The 19,899-nt window shown below is 46.3% G+C and overlaps 1 protein-coding gene across 3 annotated transcripts in view; it reads right to left on the bottom strand.

Moving 5' to 3' along the window:
* Positions 1-19,899, bottom strand: part of LOC147612894 (uncharacterized) — a 224,838-nt gene that overhangs the window by 127,083 nt on the left and 77,856 nt on the right. For all 3 annotated transcript variants that reach the window (XM_086782164.1, XM_086782165.1, XM_086782167.1), the window contains one exon: positions 11,502-11,666. In XM_086782164.1, coding sequence (XP_086638290.1) covers positions 11,502-11,666 — 165 coding nt within the window. The remainder of the gene's footprint in view (positions 1-11,501; positions 11,667-19,899) is intronic.

Here is a 19,899-nt window from a genome sequence, read left to right on the forward strand (position 1 = left end):
GACATTATGTGTGAGTCTATATGAGAGAGAATGTGAGAGCTTGAGAAAAAGAGTGAAAGTACACGTGAGTTGGGAAATGTGCTTCCTTGATTGATACACAAGTGAAAGTATATGTCCCCTTTATAGGCTGGGAAAGCCTTGTCTTTTCGCTAAATCAAAGGGAATCAGATCCTAGAAAAGGGGAATCAGATCTACCTAAAAGATGAATGACATCACAGCTTAGCTAAGTGGAGATTCTAGAGTTAAGAGAAGGTTCCCACATGTATGTGCTTACTCATAAGAGTAGAGCTATACGAGGCTTTTATTAAGAGGGTTCACACACAACAGACTACAAATATCTAACAGTGAGCCCTGGAAGGCTTTCTTCATGTACCATATTCTTAGATGTGTTGATAATTTTAACATTTTTAGATGAGTATCACCACTTGTGGTTGGGAATTTTTTGTGGGACAAGCGTGCCCCCATAAGTAATGATACACTTTGTCGGTTGGGGCTGGAATTTACGACAAGAGGGGTCCACACCAAAAATAGAGCTCCTCTGCTGCCCTCGCCTGCCCATCTGCTGCCCTCCCCTGCCCTTCTACAGCCCCCGCCTGCCCCAACCAGCCCTTCTGCTGCCCCCCGCCTGCCCCTCTGCTGCCTTCGCCTGCCTTTCTTCAGCCCCCGCCAGCCCTTTTGCTGCCCCCACCTTCCCATCTGCTGCCCCCGCCTCCCTCTCTGCTGCCCCCGCCTGCCCCACTGCCTTTGCTACCCCAGCTGCTCCTGCCTCTTTTTCAGCAGCAATTTTATCTGGATTCAAGTCGGCCACCCACTTTTCTTGATTGGCTTTATTTATGGCTTCTTCTGCCGCAAACAATCTTTGGTCACCCCCATTGGCCGGGAGAATCATCAATTTTTCACAACACGAGCTCACCTCTTTTCAGCACAACATTGACCTTGAGGTCCAGACCACCCTTGTTGTGCGAGAGTTTATGGTTCCCACCCCCTCCTTCGCAAGCGCGTGAATGGCTTCTAGCAGCTCTCCCTTCGGAGCTGATTGTGCACTCTTAGGATACTTGTTCGCTTGGTCGAGGCTTCTTCCAGGTGGACTTTCATTCTTCAAAAGCTACTTCTCAGGTTTTGGCTGGCAGCCCCTACCCTCTTGGTCCTAGGAAGATTTTCTTCTTTCAGTACCAGGTGGGCTTTGATCCAGTGGCGGAGGATCAGTGCCTTAACCCGGTCTCACTACGATTCCCTGCTCTTCCTAGGTCCTATTGGAAGCTTTTATCTTCCATAGGGGCATCCTTTGGACAGTTTCTAGAGGTATCAGTCCTTCCAAGCTCTCCCGCCTCAGCTTCCGCGGCCGTTACCGCCACTCTTGATGGTGTCCCCGGGTCCTTGTGCTTGTTCCTGATCCATCAATTAACTGATGATCATGTTATGCTTCAGAGACCTGACGGATCTCATTTCCGCCAGAGGATGGAGATTGCAGGCATACCTGACCAGTGTCGGATTTGTCGTCGACAAGGTCACATTGCTAGAGATTGTCCCAGATCGAGGGGCCATGCTAGGAGGCGGCGTGGTCCTGTCCATCAGAGGCCTTTTGCAGTTGCCGAGACTCCAATTGCTTCTTTGCCACAGCAGACCACACAGCGTTGGGTTGTGGTTAGGGATGTACCTGCCCCTTCACCCACACCCCTTGTGGAGCACCCTAACCCCTATGCAGCTCTTGCCTCACAGGATGTTGATCCTTCTTTGGAGGATGAAGCTTTGCACGCACATGATCTGGATCCTTCACAGGAGGATGCTGCATTACAGTTACAGGATGATTGTCTTGGGATGATGTTGCGCATTCGCATTGTCATGGTACCTCTCCAATTCTGAGGACCAGCCATGGCTTTTCCCTAGAGTGGGAGAGAGAGGTAAGGTTTACATCATCAGATTTTCCCTCCCTTACCTATGCGAGACGTACTTCTGCCTCTAAAGGGGGTCCTTCGTCGACCACGAGATCTGGTCATTCCTCCTCTAAGTCCTCCATGGATCAGCACCCCATGTACGCATCCCTGATCATTTGTTTTCAGATGCAGAGCTATCGCGTCATATGCTTGATATTTAGAGATCTCACGATTTCTTACATGCCTCTCAAAGCCTGGCCTCTGCTCTCTGTGATATTAGTGACTTTTATCACACATGTGCCCTGTCTAACAGGCAAGAGGCCTTGGATTTAGAAAGGGCTATTAGACGTAGATTGGCTGCCTTGCAGAAAGAGCACAAGAAACATCCTCATGCTCAATGGGTTGCAGATTCTTTATGTATTGTTAGGGCAAAACTTCATCACTCTCTTGAGCAGCGCGCGGTGTACCGTTTCCATGCCCAGGAATCCTTTTGGACACAAATGGGTGGCAGATGTAACAAACATTTCTTTGCTACTCACGGCCCATCTCGTGCCAAAGAGTGTGTCAGGCAGTTGCAGGATTCACATGGCACTCTTTACTCAGATCCTCTTATGGTTAGACAAATTGCCACTGATTTCTATCGCCAACTTCTTAGTGTTGAGCCGCACTCTAATTTGAGACACAAGGCACAAAGGGAGGTTTGGAATTCATTGCCACATTTGATCACTGAGGAGATGTGTGCCTCTAGATGCCCCTTTTTCTATGCAGGAGTTTAGTCATGCTCTTCATGCCTTACCTCATGGTAAGTGTCCAGGGGAGAATGGCCTCTCCTCTGTTTTTTTCATTACTTTTTGGGATGAGATTGGGGCTGAGATCACATTGGCACTGTAGGAGATGTGGGACACACGTTCTATGCCTTCTTCTCTCACTAAGGGGCTTATTTATCTTATTCCTAAGAGCGGGGATAAGACATTGATTGGCTAGTGGAGACCTATCACCTTACTTGGGACTGCCTATAAGATTCTTGCTAAGGCAGTGAGCATCAGATTGCAGGCAATTTTGCAGGATGTCATTCATGATACTCAGAATGGATTCTTACACGATAGGAGCATCTTTGATAACATTTCCTCGTTTTGGGAGGCCGTCGAATGGGCTAAAGCGAGCAATCAGCCCTTAGCCATTCTGCTCTTGGATTTTGAGAAGGCCTATGATAGAGTGGATTGGGACTTCCTTGAGGGTACTCTTAGCCATATGGGCTTCTCTTAGAGATGAATCAAGGGAGTTTCATGCATGTATTGTGATGCCCACAATAGAGTACTCGCTTGCGGTGATAGAGGAGAGTGGTTTCAGATTTCTCGCTCAGTACGGCAGGGCTGCCCTTTAGTCCCATTATTATATATCATAGTTGCAGAGGCCATGAGCATCTTTCTCCACTCCACTGTTGGTATTTCGGGATTGAGGTTGCCTCTTCGTAGTCAAGAGGAATGGGTTGGCTCTGAGTCAGCTGATGACACAGTCATGTTCTTGGAGGCTTCATATATATGCTTATGTTCCTTCCGGGTAGCACTAGAGGAGCTCCATTTGGCAGCAGGGACACTCCTTAATTGGCACAAACTTGTTTATTTTTGGGTTAGTGATTCACCGAGAGTTGCTTGGGGTGTAGAGGTTGGTTTTACTTGGATCGACAGAGGATGCACTGCTAGATATTTGGGATGCCAAGTTGGGATTGATATTTCTCTTGCACAGCAGTTTGCTCCGGTACTTATCAGTATCCGGAAGAAGCTCCTCCATTAGAGCTCCAGGAGATTAGATTTAGCTTCCAGAGCTTTGTTGGCTAATCAAGTATTGCTTGCTTCGGCCTGGTTTATTGCCTCTTGTTGGTGCTTCTCTCGTGCATGCATTGGCCAATTGCGGAGATTGATCCGCAATTTTCTCTGCTCGGGTTTGGATGGCACCTCAGACACTCGTGCCAGGGTAGCTTAGCTCACAATTATTCAGCCCAAACGAGAGGGGGGCTTGAATATTATCGATCCAGATGTTCAGTGCACGGCATTTCTTTGCAAACTTGTGGTCAGAGGTTTCCTACCAAGCACTGAGCCTTGCAAGGATTTTTTCTTGTCTCAGATTTTCGAATGTACACCCAGGGTCGGGAGAGACTGGATGCCCAGCACACGTTTTTTGTTCACAGAGTCTAATATCAGGGCACCATCTTCCCCTCTTATTGCAGCCATTGTCAGAGCATGGAGAAGCATGAGATCTTTTTTGCGACAAAGGCTTCCAAGGTCTTTGGATGAGGCTGACCGACAACCTATTATGTGGAACAAGCTCATTAGGGATGAGGCTGGTCGGCCACTTGGTGCATCTCGTTATATGCAGTGGTCAGGTTGGGAGAGATGTGCATACACAGTTCTTGCTTGGAAGATCTTTAAGAGTCTTCCGGAGGATCGGAGAGCTGCATCCATTCAGCATCTTAGGGGCTCTCGCATTCGTATTGATCAGATTAATGCAACTATTCCGCATGAGTGGCTTTCTGGGACCTTTCACGGAGACTATCATCCGAGTTAGCTGGGAGTTTTTTCGAGCATAGACATACCTCTACAGGTCATTGCTCTCCAGGCCAATGCAGCACTACATGGCAGATTTTGGGTTCTGTAGCCCTACTTATGGGCAAATTGTGTGGCTGAGCCATGCATGTGACTTGGGGGGCAGTTGCTTGGCTCTCCCAGTCCGGTCCGCAGCTTTTTTATGAGGTACAGATTTTGCTATTTTCATTCGTAGAGGTATTGCCCAACATGGTTTATTGCAGGATGTTCCTCACTCTGATTATACACTCCCCAAATAGAGGATTGACACCAGTTGGGAGATTGTTGCAAGTATTACAGCATGGCAGATCTGGAGAGCTAGATGCACGGAGGCTATTGAGGGTGTCCAGATTTTTGGGTCTCAGTGCATTAGTACTATATGGGGTGATATCATCCATACTCTTATGGCTACTTGGGCTCGTATTCAAGGGCCCTCTCGTTCTGCGCAAGCGAAGCGCGTGATATTTATGCGGGAGTGGGACCATGGCATCTTCTTTTCCTCTAGTACCACAGGTCTTACATGGCATCATGATGCTCCTCAGTGGTTGAAATCACCTTACATATTGGGGCGATTCTATTCTTTTCCGGCTTATAGCTGTGATTCTTGTATGTTTTCTCATACTTAATAGAAGTCTCTTTCTAGAAAAAAGAAATAGAGCTCCAATGGTTGGTGGGCAACCTAGCGTGTAGAACCAGCCAGAAGTAGGATATTTCGCTCCTTCTGTATGAGTGCCAAAGTCTCTCCCAGAATCTCCTCTAAGAAGGGGCTATAATGTTACACATCCGAGTGGGGCCTAAGAGTGGCTTTGGGTCTGTCCAAGCATGAGCGCACGGTGTAGATAAAGAAAGGTATGCTCCTCATGGGGTTAGTCACATCAGTCCATTCCCACTCACCAAGGTCCCAATGTAGATATCTCATACAGCATCCAATGTAGATATCTGATAGGGCAAGGTATGCTCCTCATTGGGTTAGTCACATCAATCCATTCCCACTCACCAAGGTCCCAATGTAGATATCTAATAGGTCATCCACCATATAACCATAGGCACCACAAAGCATGAGTAACCATCACTGGGAAAGGGTCAGTATACCAATGCTTCACATAGTGACCCACTACTCTCATCACTAGATGGATCACACAGCCAAGTGTGATCACTTGTACATCACATTTCTCCATCCGCCATCCAGAGTGAATGGAAGAAAAGGCAACAGCCTCTTTCTCCTTTGGTTTCAGGAATCCTATCACCAGTATAAGGGATTTGGATACGTATAGCCCAGCTCTTGGGCAAATTGAGGAGTGACCCTATCTACATTACTTGGGGTTCTATTGCATGGTTAACTCAGTCTGGCCCACTTCTTTTTGAGGGCAGGGGAGCAAATCGTGTTATACATGTCCATAGAGGCATAGCTCATAGATGTTTGCTTCAGGATATCCCCCAATTACAATACATACTACCTTTGTTGAGTATTGACACCACCTGGGAGATTATTGCTAGTATCACGGCGTGGCATATCTGGAAGACTAGACACTCAGATGCCTTCGAGAGTTCAAGCTTTTGACACCGAGTGTTTGTAGTAGTTCACAACTCATGCACTTTCCACTCATACTTCTGCCATAGGAACCGACTAAATCTGCAAGCTGGCCAGCCTTATGTCGGTAAGATTTGGACCAGTGAGTTGCTACAAACACAGTTTTACTTGAGGCAAGACTGTCGTGGATGAGTGCTCTACAGTTATGACAGCCTCATGATCTCTATTTGGGGCAAGATTGCCATAGACTAGTGTTCTATATTTATGGTAGGCACAAAATTATGGAAGGAACTAAGAGGGTATATCATAAAGGGCAGATTGATGTGGTGGGCTAGCTTGAAAGTCAGTGTCCTTTAGGTGGGAATCGGGTTGTGTCAAGGCAGGATTGGGAGGGAATTGATCACTCGTTTTTTGCGTATAGGAGATCCGTGGGGTTGTAACACTGGGTGAGGGCTGGCCTGAGGTGACCCCAAGCTCTGCTCAAACTAGCTTTGCAAATCCTTCCTTGAAGTAGAAGCTAAGGCCACGAGTGTGGGCCTCCGTGAAGATCCACCTGACAGTGGGGATCTAGGATCCAACAAGAGGTGAGCTGCGGACGAAAACCGAGCGCAGAGGAAATCTTTCTAGGGCTAAGCCCTTGGCTAAAGGCATTGAACGACTAGTTTGCCGAGAAAGGTCTACATTCAATAGCTGGGTCAATGATACCCAATCCATCACGACAACGAGGCTCAATCGCTTGCACAAATCTCTGAAGATTCCCCTCCTCTCCTGGGAGGTAGGCGACTAAATCATCTGCAAACTGTGCATCTAGAAGCTCCTCCTGAGATCTGATGGGGACACAAAGACACTGTGGCCCTGTCTCGAGGCGGACAAAAAATTGCTCATCCCCTCTGCAACAAAGAGGAACAACAAGGGGCCGAGAAGACACCCCTGACGAATTGATCAAGTGATGAAAAATCCGTTCCCTGTAGTAGAGCCCTGAATAAGGACCTAGTGTGGGTGGTAGAATTAAGTGTTGAGAATCCCATCGGAAGCATGGTGCTCTCTAGGAAAGCCCAATCCACTTTATTATAGGATTTCTCAAAGATGAGAAACTACCATATCTTCCTGTAGGAAGCAGGCCCTGGCGGTCGTCCCAAAAAGTGAAGATGTTATCCAACATGCTCTTATCCTGCCTGTGTACCATGAATCAGATTTGGGAGGTGAACCTTAAGGTGACGGTTAATGGATCTGGCTAGGATTTTATATGCACTGCTAAGGAGGGTGTTGGGGCACCAATGGCGTAACTCCAAACGGTCTCCACCCTCCTTGGAATCAAGTGAATGAGCCCCTCCGGCATGTGGCTAGTGATCATGATCCCATTGAAGGCGGCTTGAAGATTATCTTCCATGAGGTCCCAACGATGAAGGAAGAGGGAGACCGGTAGGCCGTCCGCTCCGGGCCAGTTTCCCGTGAGGCAAGTCCTCAAGGACATCACATAGCTCCTCACTCGAAAGGGGGCAGCTCAAGAAACTCCACAGACCAGGGGAGACCACCTCGCATGTATGCTGCAACTCTCTCTCTCTGCCGTGATGTGGGAGGTGAGGGGGACGTTAATATAACATTTCATTTCATTTCATTTCATTTCTCTCTCTCTCTCTCTCTCTCTCTCTCTGCCGTGATGTGGGAGGTGAGGGGGACGGCCGAGAGAAGCCCTTTGTAGAAATCTCTGGCAGTGGCCTTACAAGCAAGGGATATGACTCAATAGAACCGTCTGGACTCCTTCACCTGCGGACGTCATTTCAGTGGTGGTGGCGAGGATCTGTAATCTCAAAAATATCTCACGTGACCATGTCTTCTCCCGCCTGGGTCCCGAAAGATTCATCCTTCACTCTTCTGGCCACCTATAGGGAGCTGTGCGTGCAGATAAAATGCAGCAAATTTATCAGAGAGGGGAACCATGGTATTTTCTTCTCCTCCACTCCCATGGGACTGCATAGTGCCCCCGATTGGTTGAGATCTCCCTAACTTTTCGTTTGAGATCTCCCTTTGTATGATTTTATTTTACTTAATAGAAGTCTATTTTCTAAAGAAAATCTCATTTTTGTATATTTTTTCCAAACTTAATTTAGAAGTCTCTTTTCCAGAAAAAAATAAAACAAAATCTTGTGTCAGAGCATGGGGAACTCTCCCTCCCTTTGGTGGGAGAAATCCTCTCTCCTAGGGGAGGAGGGAATACGATGTGAATTATGCCCCACCTGCGAGGAGTCTGCGTCAGTTTGAGCGAGAGGCATAATGGGATGCCCCACATCTGGGACAGGGCCCACCTTCGAGGAGTTTGCATCAGGGTCGGTGAGATAGGCATGAGGGTTGGGGTGTTCCACGTCTGGGGAAGGAGGTGGGGTGTTGGGACGACTTCCAACTATACTTATCACCCAACACTTGGCTGGTTGCTGGGTTGCTAGAGCAACTGGGGGTGGGGTGGAAGATGATGGGATCTGTTGAGCACGCCAGTAACTATTTGGTCCTGCATGCTCTTTTCACATGATAGAACACATGCCCGAACACATGGACAGGATGATGGACACATGGCAACACGGTTCCTAAAGTTGGAATTGGAAAAAGCACCTATCTTAGACAAAAATCAGGAAAAAGCAAAAGTTTTGTTGACCAAAAAGCTGAGGGTACCGTTGGAAAGAGGGCATCAAACCGAATCAAAAAGCTAAAAGCCGCTTTTGCAAAAAGCTGTCCAGGGCCAAAAAGTAAGGCCCTGAAGATTCTAAAAGCATAAATCAAGAACTTTGACTATTGTTAAAACAAAAGCAAGGAGGCAAAACAAAAGGCAAGTGGTAAAAGCAAAAGCAAAGCATGGCAAAAACAGGCACCCCTTCAAGTATATAAAGAAGCATGCACCCTCTTGGAGGTTCATAGAAGTACGTGTGGAGAACTCCCTTGGGAAAAGCAAGAACATCATCATTATCCTTCTTGTGCGCTGCTTCTACAAGCTTACACAGCCACCACCTTGGGAAGCTACCACCAGCGCTCCGCCCAGCAGCGCCCTCCTCAGCCGACGCTCCGCCTTGTCGCACTGCGCCTCTGCTCTCTGTACTCAGCTGCCGCCACTGTTTTGTGCACCTTTGCCCAGAAGCGCCCTGCTCCGCCTGTGTTTTGCATGGCTGCGCCACCCCAACAGCACCGCTTCTGTCTCCAGCCGCCACCTTTGCTTTGTGTGCCACCACCTGCATTGCAGCAGCGCTGCCTTGTGTAACCAGCCCCAACTCCCCAACTCCCCCCCCCCCCCCCCGCACGCATTGGCTGCAACTAGCACCTCCCTGAAGAGCATAGTGTTGCCTCGCATATCTTTGCTTGCTGCAGCACCCGCCTTTGCCCTGCAGCACCCACGCCACCTATTTTGCTGCTTCTGCTCTGTACAGCAGCTACACCGCCACAACAGCAGCGCCTGTGCCATTCAACATAACAGTCGCCAACATCATCGGTTGAGACACTCTTGCAAAGAAAAAACCTCAGCTGTTTTGGGTGCAGCCTCCTCTATCAACATCACTATCTTGGGTGCTTGATTTTTCTAAGGCTCCTATCGAGTACAAAGCTCTTGTGGGAATTTGTGAGCATCATACTTGGTTCCGACATTGGATATTGGTACTAGCTCACTCAGAGTAAGTCTCTTGTGGGTCATCCTCGTGGTGAGCTCGGGCATCAATTATCTTGTGCCTCGACATTGACTCGGCCTAATCTTGACATCGACACCTTTGTTTGATATTGTATTCGTTTGTTGTATTGGTCTTGGCTTGGAAAAGCCCGTGGATTGTTCCTATAATAAATTCCTAAAGAGGGGGCAGGGCCTATTCCCCGCTCAGCGTGGTGTACTATGTGAAACCCCCTATTCCCATCTCTCTCTCCCCCTTCTCTCTCTCTCTATCTTTATCTCTCATACACATGGTTGCATCGTCACTGCACGACGCTCCATTGGGCTTACAACGTCCACCCCATTGTGTGGTGGCTAGGTGATGGCCTCTACTACACCACCTACAAGCACACAAGCAGCAGACACAGTGGGGTCAGAACTGGGGGACACCAAAATCCCAGCTCCAAGGGCACCTATCAACCTGGCAACTGTCCATAGCCCTCCAACTGATTGAATGGGACACCTCAACACTGGCAGGAAACTCCAGTCTGCAACAAAAAGATCTGCAGGAGCCCACTCTACTGCAATCGGTGCACCCCTCTCTCTGGCACGAACTCTAGCCTCACCTCCACGAGCAACCCCTGCATCCTGCCTCAATTCTCCCTCTTCAAGGCTGTCACCGCCTTTAATACTTCCAGAACACTGTGTTGCTCCCTTCTTCGATGACCCATATTGTTTCTATTTTGGATTAGCGCCCGTGTTTTTCTCTTGGCTGCCACACTGCCGTTTTCGCCATCTACTGCCCATAGGAGCTGGCTGACAGCCTCATGACCTGCTAAAAAGGAGAAAAAGATATAAAACCCATAAAATAGGCATGGCCCCAAAACACTGAGCTGCACAATATTCTAACACTCCCCCCTTGCATGTGTCCCCTATGCCAGCCCCCTCCACCTGCCCTCCCTCCTTCACCTTTATCTCCCGTGCCTGCTGGTTCCCATCTCCGATCACTCCTCGGCCCCACCTGTGCACCCCAGCATCCTCCCTTGCCTTCACCCTTGTGCTGACAACCGCCCTCCACCAGCCCTTCCCCCTACACCCCCTTCTTGTGTGCCACTTGGTCATCCCCGGCGCCTTGTGTTCCCCCACCTTCCCTCAGCCATCCCCCTCCTCTTGTACGCCCCCGCCGCCTCCTGCCGTAACTCCTCCCCTTCACACCCTCTCCCGGACATGCTCCACCGCCATCGAGCTGCCTTTCAACGTGACATAGCTGAGGGAGACCTCTCGACCATACTCATTAGCCCCATGCTTGATATTTTGGACAGTGGTATACCATCTACTGGGAAGCTGATGCTGATCTCGTGTTTCCGTGTTCCTAGTATTCCATGATGAGTTTCCATGGACAGTTTTGTATCACCCCAGTGAGATAGCTATGTTTATGTTTTGTTTCTGTTTTATTTTCCATTCCATGATGAGATATGCCATGGACATTATTGTATCACTTTGGTTCCCATAGGCCCATTGGGTGTTTAGTAGACACTTAATATATCTTTCTTTCTTTCCCCCTTCCTTTTTCAGCCTGTCCTTGTCCTCCCCCCTGCCCCAATCCGCCATCGTCTCTCTTGTTATACATATCGCTCCACTTGAAAGCTGCTTTGTAGTTTACTTTTTTGTGGATGTTCTTTTCTTTCATGACAAATGCAAGATCTTTTAATGGAAAAAAAAACAAACAATTACAGGGAGTAGCTCTTGCCCAAGTGGTCAGCTCCCCTCACCAAGGATTTAAGGGCTTTTCAATTCCATAGATGGAAGCACTACAAAAAAGGGTCCAAATATTGAGTGATATAAATACACATTTTCAAATCAAACTTTTATGTTGGTTCAAAACCATTTACCTCCAGATTGAAGTACTCATTAGGCATGATGGTTCCAAGACTAGGAAAACAGAAAAAAGCTGTGGAGTCACGTATGCTAGCAAAATCACTGATGTTCGGCTCTGGTTTCACAATTTCCCATGTGCATGGCACCTTTCCCGCATTATGTAACTGCACATACATCATCTGTACATCCAGAAACAAAGTTATTATGGCATCACATAGCAACTCTTTTTACAGTGTTTGCCATGTATTTCGCAGTCAACAATCTTGCAGATCAATGTGTGTTCTTCTTTGATAAATATGGCCTTTAATCTAGCTTCAATGGAGTGCTATCTCTAATTGCATGCTTGTGTGCATGCGTGCGTGTGTGTGTGTGTGTGTGGTGTGTGTGTGTCGCTGTGTGTGGAGGCCGCCGAAGACCTGCTCGCCTGCTGTCGACTTGCTCGCCTGCTCCCTCGACCTGCTCGCCTGCTCGTGGGAGAGCACGTGTGGTGAGGTGCTTGTCCCAGGACTGTATCGGCCCTGTAGCCTATACTGTGTCGGCCTTGCAGTAATCTACGCGACCTTCTGAGGCTACCCAGATGCTCTTTTTTCTCATCGCCAATCTGCTCTTCTTCATCTCTTCCACGACCTGTGTGCGTGTATAGGAGTGTGTGTGTGTGTGTGCGTGTGTGTCTGTGCCTCGCTACAGGTCTATTTTTTCCCTTCTGTATAAGTCGCTTCAGGTCTCTGTTTTTCCTCTCCTTGTAAGATTGCATTCCAATAGTGCTGTCCCCCCTTTTTTTCCTGATCTGTGTCTTCCTGCTGAATCGAATAGTCCCGATGGCAGAATCAAGCAAGTATTATGTCAAGAGAGCTCTTTCTCCTGAACCTAAAAGACAATCAAGGGCATCTCTGCCCCCCATAGCTCCTTCATCTGAAGATGCTTCCTATGTGTTTGACATGTTGAATGAGGATTTTCAACAAAGTAGAAGAGAATAATCTTTTTTCCAGGTAAAATACCCTCGGCTAATGATGTGGGACAATGGGTGAATTCTCTCCTAGGTGGATGCTATGTAGAAGGAGTCTATTTTGCCTCCAGAGGATTTTATGAAGTTCATCTCTTGGATGCATTGACAAAACAAAAGATGCTGGAAATGTCCCCTTTATTTTTTGGTCGTCAAATGGTGCACATCATGCCCTGGTCTCCTAATAAGGATTATCAGAATCTCATCAAACATCACTGCCCTGTATAGGTTGAAGTTGTTGATTTCCCAGATTACATGAGAACAGAGCTTCCAGGCTTAGCGATGACATTGGGACAAGTGATTTGTCCCCCTCGTCCCACAGGTAACAAAAATCGTTTTTGCATCTTATGGGATACTGATAGACCAACCCCCTCTTCTATTGCAGTTGAGATTGAGGGTGTTAATTTGGGAAAGAAATATTTCACTTTGAAATGGGGCATTTTCGCTGGAGCTTGTTTCTCTTGTCACAAGTTCGGGCATCTAGCTTCGGAGTGTCCCTCAATCCTTCATCCGCCTCCTCCAGCTGCCATTCCTCCGCCATCTAATAAAGGAGGTCAAAAGACTTATGTGGAAAAGATTGAAGCTAAAGGAGCAAAGCCTTCACTTCCTGCAGGGAACCAAGCCAATTTAGCCCAAAATAAGGATAAAGGAAAAAGCAAGCTAGTGGAAAATAATAATTCTTCTCACGAGGGTTGGCAGAATGCAAAGAAGACGGTGCCTCTCAAACAAAGACCTCTCCAATCTCGCAATCGGGATGCTTCTGCTCCATCTCCTGGTCAACCTTCTACCTCTTCGGACAGCCCCATCTCAAAAGCATGGGTCAATGCAGTTAAGAAGGGTATTCCACTTTGTGAAGAAGATGATTTAGTCAGGGAATTGGATTTTGAGGGTCAGCAAGACCCTGTGGCAATGGCAGAGGCTTGATGCCTCCCTTTCTCTTTGAGGACTGCTCATCTCTTGTACATATTTTCATGCGTACTTCTCTTAAATGTTTTTCTTATAATATACAGGGCCTCTGCAATCAGCACAAATGGAGACTCCTATGGCATTATATAAACAATACTCATCCTGACGTTGTGTGTCTGCAAGAGCATAAACAGCATTCTTTTGCTGGCCAGCATGGGTTCTTTTCAGGCTATGATATATTTTATGCAGGATCTGGACAATTCTCTGGGCTGTGCATTTTAGCCAGACATGATCTGCAGCCCTGTGTAGCATTTAGTGATCCTTGTGGCCGATGGATGATTATCCAATGCATGATCAATGGAGAGATTTTTGAAATAGGCTCCTTGTATGCCTCTCAAATTTCAGCTTCCAGAGCTCAAATGTGGGACTCCATTAACCAATATCCTTGGTCTTCAAATGCTCTACTTTGTGGTGATTTTAATAATTCCCCTCGCTGGAAGGACAATACCACACATAAATCCCATACGATTCCCTCTGAAATCCAGCGATGGGAACATATGACTTCTTCTCTTCATACTGCAGATTTATGGACAGCAACTCACCCTTCGGTTTTGGGATTCACATATCATCATAATGCTTTTACAGAATATTGGGCCAGGCTTGATAGATGGTATCTTATTCATGCTCAGCAATATGATGATTATACATGTCAAATGTGGACTAATTATTCTCAACAACTATCTGATCATACTCCACTTTGGCTCAACCTTTCTTTTGGTATGCCTCTGGACGACATTCAGCTCTCTTTAGTCAGACACTTGCAGGTTAATCAATTATATCTTTCTCATGAAAAATTCCAGCAAATGATCAGATTGGCTTGTAAGCCATTGTTAGCTCATGCTCAGGAGGATCTGGATTTTGCTTGGAACTCCTTTGTAAATCGTATTCAAAATGTCATTAAGGAATATGGAAGATGGTACATGGCAGAAACCAGACAGCATATCCAGTGGGCAAAATCATACAAGCAGTCCTTGGTACAGATTAGCCATCAAAGGTCTCTTTCTGCTTCTGAACAGAATTCATTGTCTTGTGCTTCTTCCATAATTGATGCTAATGATAAACGCAAGCTTTCCAAATGGCAGACAAGGGCTAGAGTTAAACCTATGCTGGATAAGGGCTGCTCCTCGAAATCTATCTTTCAAAATTTACACACGTACAGACAAAGTCAATCTATCATGAGAGTCAGGAAATCGGATGGTCTTTGGACCCAGACTTTATCTCAGCTAGAAAAACAATGTCTGGATCATTTTCGGCTTCTTTTTTCTCTACCATCTTCTTCTACATCTCAGGCTGCATTGGCCCGGAGCAGATTTATTGAGCTTGTTTCTCCTATTGTTTCTTTGCAAAAAGCTTCAATGCTGGAAATGTACTTTTCAGATGCAGAATTGGATGAAGCCCTCAAGCATTTGGGTAAACATAAATCCCCAGGTTGGGATGGTTTGACAGTTGAAGTTTTTGTAGCCTTCTGGGCTGAATTGAAGGGTCCAATCTTGAAGCTCGTTAATGTAGCCTGGCAGCATCAACATCTTCCCTCAGCTTGGAAGCATGGTCTGGTTAAGCTTCTACCCAAAAAACCTCTGTGTGAAACAATGGATGACTGGAGACCTATCACTTTGATGCCTGTTAGATATAAACTTATTGCTAAAATGCTGGTACACCGGATAAAGGATATCCTTCATGATGGACTTCATCCCAGGCAATATGGTTTTGTTCCAAGAAGGCATATACATGATAATATCTCCAATACTCTCATTGCAATGGAATATGCAAAATACTCTGCTCAAGATGTCTTGGTCATGGAGGTGGATGTGGCAAAGGCATTTGATACGGTGCAGTGGGATTATGTTTCTCAAATCATGTCTAAACTTGGTTTTGGGCCAAAGCTAGTTAATGTCATATATTGGCTTTACTCAGATTCCACTGCTCAATGCTTCATAGGGAAACATTTGTCTGAGTCTTGGACTCTAGAACGATCAGTTCGACAGGGATGCCCTCTCAGTGCTCTGTTCTATGCTATTGCTTCGCATCCTTTGCTTCTTTACATGGATCATCTGGTTGATACTAGACAGTTAGAGGGGGTTCAGATTTCTGGTTCACGGCCTTTCATTGCACAGGCTTATGCAGATGATTCATTCTTCATGCCAAAGAACAGTCCTTTGGAGCTTCATCTATTGATGGATACTCTTTCAGATTTTGGGTTGGCAGCTGGTTTAAAAATTAATTTTCAGAAATCAAAACTCTTACCTCTCAAGCATTGTGACTGGCATGCTATCCTGTGGCCCGGCCAGATTATTTATGCGGAAAGCATAGTAAGACACTTGGGCTATCCCATTGGCTGGAAAATCAGAAATAAGCAACAAATATCTTGGGTGCTAAACAAAATTAAGGACAAATTAGAACATTGGAAGATCTCCACTTGGCCATTACATGTACGGCTTCGAATTGTTCAGTCCATTGTCTGGCTTATGTCCAATTCTACCTTCCTCTATTACATTGGTCATCTCGAGATCTTTCTTCTTTAATGTCTCAAGCCATGGAAATTTTTTGGAAAACTAAGCTTCATAAAAAAGCTTTAAGGTTGCTCAAAATGGACTTGCTTTGCTCGCCAAAAATGCATGGTGGTTTGAAGATCACTATGCTCAAAACCTTTTTTCAACAAGAACAGCCTTGGTCTATCATGTTGGCAATTCTGTGTGGTCGGATGCGCACAAATGCTTATGGTCGCTAGTTGGTTGATCCATCGGAAGTAGTGCTTGGCAAATTTCAAGGTAAAATCCCTGGTTGTCCATTTTCTACTTCCTTGATTCAGGATTGGAAGAAAGTGCTCTCTCGCATCAAATGGTCTCCCCATCTTGCTTCTATAGCTTCCTCGCTTCGAATGGAAAGCATACATTGGAGTGCTGTTTTTTACTCTCCCCTTGCTGTACAACAACCAATCAGAGCTTACAATCTTATGAAATTGGGCATCCGGTTCATTGATGACGTAGTGGATACTACAGGGCAAATTCTTTCTTTTCCAGCAGCATGCCAACAATACAATCTTGGGATGCATCATAGATCTATATGGAAAGCTATTGCAGATCTCTTACACCCTTTCATTCCGATTCCAACATTGGATGTAAGAGACAAGCTTCAAGATTGGCATCTTCAGTCTTCAGGCTCAAGATTACCTCTCAATCTTTGCATCTATTGACTTCTATACAGGCTTATCGATTGATATTACCTCCTCCATGGATTGCTCAGCATGCTAATTCTCTTTGGCATCTGGATAAGTCTTTAGCTTGGTGGAAAGCAAAACTGACATTGATATGGAAGTTGAAAATGCCATTGAAACAGAGACTCTTTCTCTGGAGATGCATTGTCGGTATTTTTCCAGTGGGAGTGAAATTGGCTCAAAGAAGGATTGCCTCTCCTATTTGTCCAAGATGTCATCATACTACTAAGAGTGTTCCGCATTTATTGTGGTCTTGTTCATATTCCAGAATCCTTCTGGACAAGATCTCCTATTTTTTATCTCTCAGATTTCCTGCACACAGGTTCTACAAGTTTTTCTGGATGTTTGGCACCTTATCAGCTTCTTTGTCACAGTATTCTCTTTTCTTTCATTGGATCAGATACTGGGCCTTATGGACCCTCTGGCTACAGCGAAATCATACATATCTGAATTCACCCCTTCAGCACCCTTATGAGTTCTTCCGAGCCTCGTTGCGGCAGTCCTTATATGATGCCGTGCATGAGGGAGATTTGGATGTTTCTTGTGTTCAGCTTTTCTTTTACTGTTTCTGATAAATAGGGCATAGGCTCTTTTCTTGAGCACGGCCCTGCTCTTGCATAGAATTTTTTTTTTGCTGTTTTTAAGTTCTAGGGTTTAGACATCCTCCTGATGCCAAACCCTTTTGTACATTCATGATATAATGCAATTTCAACTAGTTTTAACAAAAAAAAAAAGTGTGTGTGTGTGTGTGTGTGTGTGTATTTTAGTCAGTTCAAGGTGTTTTTCCACTGCTTTTGAAGTTCGCTGAAGATGGACTTGGTTTGAGTCCATCTCCTATATTGTACATAAGTCATTGTTAATAGAAGCATGGTTTTCACAAAAAAAAAAAAGTATGTGCACGTGCGGGCGTGCTCATGCATGTGTGTGTTTCTGTGTGTGTGTGTGAAAGAAAGTGTTTCCCAAAAAAAGAAACACTTTTGGCTTTTTGGCAGACTCCCTACAACCACGGTCCATTACTCTTTACTTTTGTACTGGGTCAGATATTGGGCTTTCTGGACCATATGGCAGGATCACAACATGAGATATTTTGGGAAACCGTTTTTGCAATCTTATCAGTATTTTAGAAGCTCCTTACGGCAATCTGTTTATGATGCTTGCCACCGAGGAGATCTTCATCAGTCATGCCTAGAAATAGTTTCTCTTTGCTTCTGATTTCCCGTTGAGGCTCTCCGTTTTGGAGACTCTCATGTAAATTTCATTCATAATATATTGTTCATGGATTTACCCAAAAAAAAAAAAGTGTGTGTGAAAGAAAGATTTTCACCAAAAAAAAATTGTGTCTGAAAGAAAGAAAGATATATTAGTGTTTTCAAAAGGCCCAAAGGGTCTATGAGACCAAAAAGGTGGTACAATGTATCCATGAGAATACTAAACTGTAGAAAAGAAAATTTGTACAAAACTAACTACATAAGCTAGTTTCATATGCATATGCATATGTATGTTGCATGTGCAGACGTGTGTGTGTGTGTGTGTGTGTGACACCTCAGGCCTGTGACCTCCCCCATCTTCTTTCTGGACTGCGTGTCAGCCCTGCAGCCCTCCCCCAACCTCCTGGGGGTCCCCTTTGTGCGCGCGGGTTCTTCTTTTTCCCACCTACCACCCTGTTTTCTCCTCTCCTCATCGCCGATCTACCCCTCCTACTCCTCTACTCTTCCGCAACCTCTGTGTGTGTGGGGGGGGGGGGGGGGGTACAGCCAGCCTGTGTTCAGCTGTGTCTATGTCTATGTCTGTGTCTGTGTCTGTGTCTGTGTCTGTGTCTGTGTCTGTGTCTGCTGATCAGGGCTTTCCTCATGGAGCCTGTGAAGACTTTTCAAAGAGGCGACCTTAAGCGTTGCTAGGTTTTGGTTGATGATGTGCCTGCTCGCTGCGTGAATCTGGAATTACAACCTTTTGCTGACACCTTGCAAGAAGGGTTTTCTGAAATTCAGCAAGCTTGGGATGAGCCAGACCGGCTTTTCGTGTTTCTATCCTGGGACAGGTCTTGTATGCTCTAGTAATGAGTTTGGCACAGAAAGCGGTTGTTCTGTTCTTTCCAGGCTGCATGCTTGATGCGGGGGATGTCGCACAGTGCATTAAGTCTTTGCTTAAAGGATGCTTTGTTGCATGCTGGTACAAAGCTGCCCGTGGCTTTTATGAGGTTATTTTTACTGAGCCACAGTATAAGCAAATGCTTTTGGAGAAATCTCCCTTGTTTTATGGTTGCCGGTTGGTGCATGTTTTTCCTTCAAGGACTATCAAAATCTTATTAGGCACAAATGTCCGCTTTGGGTGGAGGTGTTGGACTTGCCTTTGTACTGCAAACCTGCATTACCGTTCTTAGCCGAGGCACTGGGGAAAGTTGTGTCCACCTCCTTTGAATGGCAATGTCAATCGTTTATGTGTGCTGTGGGACACAGATAAACCCACTCCTCTCCATGTGGCGTTTCGGATTGATATGCCTGGTATGCCCTCTCAAGAGGTCTTTTTTAAACTCAACTGGGAAATTTTGCAGGCTCCTGATTTGAGTGTGGGAAGTTTTTTTTTTTTTTCCGAGAAAAGATCCTTTCATTAGTTATATAAAAACGCCCGTAGGGCTACAAAAGATCTCTCCTGCTCATAAGAGAAACAGAGCAGTGAATACAGCATGACAGCCCGGGAGACTCTCCCTAGGTGCTGCAAAATACAAGCATCGGTACAAAGGACTGAGAGGCTAAATCATACAATAGGGGGGGGAAAGAGCCAAACAGGTGGCCCGTAGTGCCAACGGGGGGATCCCGTGTGTAAGGTGTAGAAAGGGCCACAGCGCCAAGTGGTGTGAAAGGCCTGGCACCACAAGATCGCCTCATCCGAGTCTCCCCGGATGCGGTCGTACTGTCCTCGCAGGGTGTGGATCGACTCCTGCCAAATCCCCCGTACAGTCTCTGCTGGTGGCTCCAATCTCCCCTCAAAGGCCGTAAAGCACCGGGCCCTCCAGGTGAACCAGATGGTCAGGCTGCTAAGGAGCTCCCATCGTAAATCCCTCTCCTGTGTCCAGCTGGCGGACGAGAAATCCGGTGCCGGTACCAGGCGAGGCTGGCCCCTAATAAATCTGATGGCCTGACTGCCCTGCTCCATCTCATAGCCCATAGCAGGCCCTGACGAAGTCGACCAAGCAGCGGCACCCCACGTAAACATACCCTCTGGAGAGAGG

This window comes from Cibotium barometz, chromosome 44 (assembly GCF_041138505.1).
Source record: "Cibotium barometz isolate CiBa-2024 chromosome 44, ASM4113850v1, whole genome shotgun sequence".
NCBI classification, from domain to species: Eukaryota; Viridiplantae; Streptophyta; class Polypodiopsida; order Cyatheales; family Cibotiaceae; genus Cibotium; species Cibotium barometz.